The sequence below is a fragment of the Falco punctatus genome (genome assembly GCF_963210335.1).
Source record: "Falco punctatus genome assembly, chromosome: 8".
Classification (NCBI taxonomy): domain Eukaryota; kingdom Metazoa; phylum Chordata; class Aves; order Falconiformes; family Falconidae; genus Falco; species Falco punctatus.
In genome coordinates this window covers 13,645,803-13,650,230 of record NC_137588.1, presented here as the reverse complement: position 1 = coordinate 13,650,230, position 4,428 = coordinate 13,645,803, and the positions used below count along the sequence as shown (strand labels likewise).

The 4,428-nt window shown below is 59.5% G+C and overlaps 1 protein-coding gene across 1 annotated transcript in view; it reads right to left on the bottom strand.

Annotated features, from left to right (window-relative positions):
* The window catches only part of FZD7 (frizzled class receptor 7), a 54,493-nt gene extending 50,959 nt beyond the window's left edge, over positions 1 to 3,534 (bottom strand). Inside the window, exon 1 of the mRNA XM_080400192.1 lies at positions 591 to 3,534. Within this exon, the coding sequence (XP_080256318.1) occupies positions 1,085 to 2,806 (1,722 nt within the window). The 5' untranslated portion in view covers positions 2,807 to 3,534 and the 3' untranslated portion in view covers positions 591 to 1,084. The remainder of the gene's footprint in view (positions 1 to 590) is intronic.
* Positions 3,535 to 4,428: the final 894 nt, after the last annotated feature.

Here is a 4,428-nt window from a genome sequence, read left to right as displayed (position 1 = left end):
CTGCAAAGCAGGAGAGAAAGCAGGTTTATGTGAAGGAAAGAAAAAAAAATAATCGTATCTTTAACATTACGTATTTTAACGGCTCTTGTTTTGGCAGGTGCTCTCGGTTACGCTCTTCTTGCCCTCTAAGTCTTGCGTTTCCTTCAGCTTAGAAAAGCGACCCATATTGAACGGTAGGAAAACATCCTGCCTTCTCCTTTTTTCATAAAAGGAATGCTTATTTCTGCGAGCTCCTCACATCCAAGGGTGAACCTCAACGACTTCTTTTTGTTAGTTTGCCCATAAAAACCGATCCCATGCTTATGCCTTTCTACATAGAAAACACTTTTGTTCCCCCCTTTGTCTCCTAGAACAAAGGCAAGGGGGGAAAAAGCCTTCTGCTGAAAAGCAACAAGTCATTTCTTTTCAGGGTGTGGAACGGCAACCCCCTCCTTCCCCACAGCAGCAAGAACAACAGACCAAGGGCCGAATTTTCACTTTAAAACAATTACAACAGGTATCACTGAGGTAAAAAGGAACTTGTGAGTTGACAGAACAGAGGCATCTCACCAGCACACGCTCTGGGCTGTAGCTGGCTGTGCAGTACTCACGTGATTGCTCGGCCGAGCTGGAAGGAGCAGGCAGTAAGCTCAGGCTCGGGAGTTACCCTGCCTGCGCTGCAGTTTGACCCCAGCAATTCAGAAAGGGCTCGGCTACTTCTCGGCAGAGGCAGCTCGACAGATCTGGCTTCCCCTCCCGCTGGTCCAAAGCAAGGCAGGCTGGCTTTAGCTGGGTTAGGTTTTTTCCTGCACGAGAGGAGTAAGGGGACTTCTTGTGAGTGAAGGACTCTCCCATCCCACCAGTGGCCTCTTTCTGTGTTCTTCCATTTAGCTGGGCATAAGCACCACCGGACACAGTCCATCAGATCCTTTATGCAAAGATTATCTTTTTTTTTTTTCCCAGACCCTCTGGGAGGAAGAAAAAGTTTGGAAAAGCCTCCCTTCCTCCCTCTTCAGGGAGCCATTGCCATCCTCTTCTGCTGAGTATCCCTCTGCTCTGTGTGTGTGCATGCGTGCGTGTGTGTGCCAGAGGGGACAGAGGGGTCTCATACTGCCGTCTCGCCTTTGCTGCCACTGCTGAGTCTGTGGTAGAAGCGTCGCCAGGACTGAAGGGTTTTGCCAGACCAGATCCAGAAGCCAGTTGTGATCCCAACAATCATGGTCATGAGGTACTTGATCATGAAGACTGTGAAATCTGGGCTCATAGGGGCAAAGTGGCTCGGACAGGGCACAGCATAGGTTTTGCAGGTCTGGAGGAGCCATGTCTTCTCCCAGGTGCCACGGAAGGCCTGCTCATAGAAGTAACATGCCAGGACAATGGTGGCAGGCACTGTGTAGAGGACACTGAAGACACCAATGCGTACCATCAGCTTCTCCAGTTTCTCCGTCTTGGTGCCATCATGCTTCATGATGGTACGGATGCGAAACAAGGACACAAAGCCAGCAAGCAAGAAGGAAGTGCCAATGAAGAGGTACACAAACAGGGGTGCCAGCACAAAGCCTCGCAGTGAGTCCACGCTGTAGATGCCTACATAACACACCCCACTGAGTACGTCCCCATCGACCTGCCCCATGGCCAAGATGGTGATGGTTTTGACAGCGGGCACAGCCCAGGCAGCCAGGTGGAAATACTGGGAGTTGGCCTCGATGGCCTCGTGGCCCCACTTCATGCCAGCAGCCAGGAACCAGGTGAGCGACAGGATGACCCACCAGATGGAGCTGGCCATCCCAAAGAAGTAGAGGATCATGAAGAGGATGGTGCAGCCTTCTTTCTTGGTGCCTTGGGCCACAGTGCGGTAGCCATCCTCAGAGAAGCGCTCCAGACACACCACCCGCTCCTCCAGCAAGAAGCCTGCCGCGTAGGCCACTGCCACCATGAAGTAACAGCCTGAGAGGAAGATGATGGGCCGCTCCGGGTAGCTGAAACGGCGCATATCCACCAGGTAGGTGAGCACGGTGAAGAGGGTGGAGGCACAGCAGAGCACAGACCACACGCCCACCCACAGCCGCGCAAATCGCACCTCTGCCTCCTTGAAGTACATGAGCCCGTTGGGCCGGGCTGGCTCACAGGGCGCCCCGCAGTCCCGCTCCCCCAGGAACCGGTAGCCCAAGTAAGACGGCACTTTGAGTTGCCGGGGGCAGGAAAAGGAGAAGCCGGAGGGGGGCTGTGGCGGAGTGAGGAAGTCGGGGAGGTAGCCAGCCGTGGGGTGGGCAGTGGCCCCCCGGCCTGCCGCGCTGCCAGGCCCCGGCGGGGCGTCCGACGTGTTCTGCCCCACGCAGATCTCGCCCGCGCCGTGGACGGGGAAGTTCTCGCAGCGAAGCCGCTCTGGCCACTGGAAGCCAAACTTGTTCATGAGGGCCTCGCAGCCCTGGCGGGCCCGCTCGCAGAGGGAGCGGCAGGGCGGGATGGCCTGCTCCAGCACGGTGCACACCGGCGCGTACATGGAGCAGAGGAAGAACTTGAGCTCGGCCGAGCACTGCACCTTGACCAGCGGGTAGAACTGGTGCACCTCCAGCCCCGCGTCCTCCTGGTTGGTGTGGCCCAGCAGGTTGGGCAGGATGGTCTGGTTGTAGGCGATATCCGTGCAGAGCGGGATGGAGATGGGCTGGCAGAAACCGTGGTCCGGCACGGAGATGCCCTTCTCGCCGTGGTACTGCTGCGCCGCCGCGCCCGCGGGGGTCCCCAGTAGGGCGGCCAGCAGCGCGGCCAGTCCTAGCAAGGGGCAGCCGCCGGCGGCCGCTCTGCTACAGCCTCCTCCAGCCCGCATCGCCGAGGCGGCCGGGGGCCTGGGGAGTCGCCGAGAGTCCTTCAGAGCCGGGCGGCGCAGCGCCCCAGGGGCATCAGAGCCCAGAGGGCGGCGGCAGGGCCCGTTCCGCGGGGCAGGGGCGCGGCGGCGGCTCCGGGAGTGCCGCGACGTTCTGCCTGCGCCCCGGCGGGTCGGCGCTGGCAGCGCGGCGTCGCGTCCCTCGGCGAAAGTTTCCGGAGCTGCTCCCGCGGCGAGGAGACGGGAGACGCGGGCGAAGCTCCGGCCGGCTCTGCGCAGGGTCCCGCGGCGGCAGCGAGGCGGAGGCGCTGCTCCCCGCCCGGCTGCGGGGATTTAGGTTACGGCTAAACGGATTATTACCGCGCCCGGCTGAGCCGTGTATTTTACTCCGGGGCTTAAATAACTTTTAAAATCCAATTACTGCGCGATCCTCCCCGCGGCTCGGCTGGGCTCCGCTTCCGACGGGCGCCGCTGCAGGCTGTGCGTCCGGGGCAGCCGCGCGCCTCCCGCTTCGCCCGCGGCCCCGCCGCCACCACCCGCACCGCAGCTCCCAGCCCGCGGCCGCGCCGGCACAAAAAAAAGACACATATACGCGCGGGCGCGCCGCGGGGCCCCGCCCCCGCCGCCGGCCCCATTCACAAACCGCGCCGGGGGCGGGGCCTCGAAGCGCCCGCCCACCAATCGCCGCGCAGGGGGCGGGGCGGTTGCGGGGAGAGGGGGGGGAGGAGGAGGAGGAGGAGGAGGAGGAGGAGGAGTCCGCACCGGGGCGGGGGGGGGGGGGGGGGGAAAGTTGCGAACAACTTTTTCCCATCCCCGCCGGGGCGGGCCGGGCCGGGGGCGGCAGGAGCCGCCCCGGGCCACCCACCCCCCCGCGCTGCAGGGCAGAGCCGGGAAGGGAAGGGGGGGGCCCAGCCAGCTAGCTCGCTCAGGGTGGCCTGAGCAAACTAAAATTAACAGGCTGCTTTCTGAGCAGGCTTTGAACATGCAAACAGCTGCCTGTGCCCAGAGTTATTAAAAAAGAAGAAAAAAAAAAGGGGGGGGGGGCGGTGTAAGCAGCGCCCGGGTACATTTGCGGAATGAGCCGATTGCATTGTCGGGATGTTCGTGTCTGTGCGCCATTGCCTTCCCCAGCGTGGGGGGTTTGATTTGTTATCGCAGCATGACCATTGCTTTTTGCTGGCAGAATAAATGCTTTATTCATGCAGATCTAAGCTTTAGCAGGGGGAAGGCAGCTTTTTTTTTTTTTTTTTTTGAAACATCCGGTGTTACCTAAGCAAAGAGGAAAAATTTTGAATTCCCATCTGCACTGCTGCAACCCCTTAAGAGACTCGGAAAGTCTGTAAAAAAGCAGCAGTTCCTCTGTGGAATTGCTCTGTGTTGCTGCAAGAGACAAAATGGCACAGTCAGGAGAGGGCTTTTACCAGCCTGCCAGGTGATGCTGAGCAGATCTAGAGCTAGACCAATGTACATTTGCTAAGGACAGAAGTGTGGGTTTTGCAGCATAGCTGTGTTTTTAGGTACATCACCAAAACACGGGTTGCTGGAACCATCTAGCCTCGGGAACATGCAGGCCGAGGGCGCTCTCAGCAGCACAGGAAGGGTGTGGTCAACAAAAGCCCTGCAAA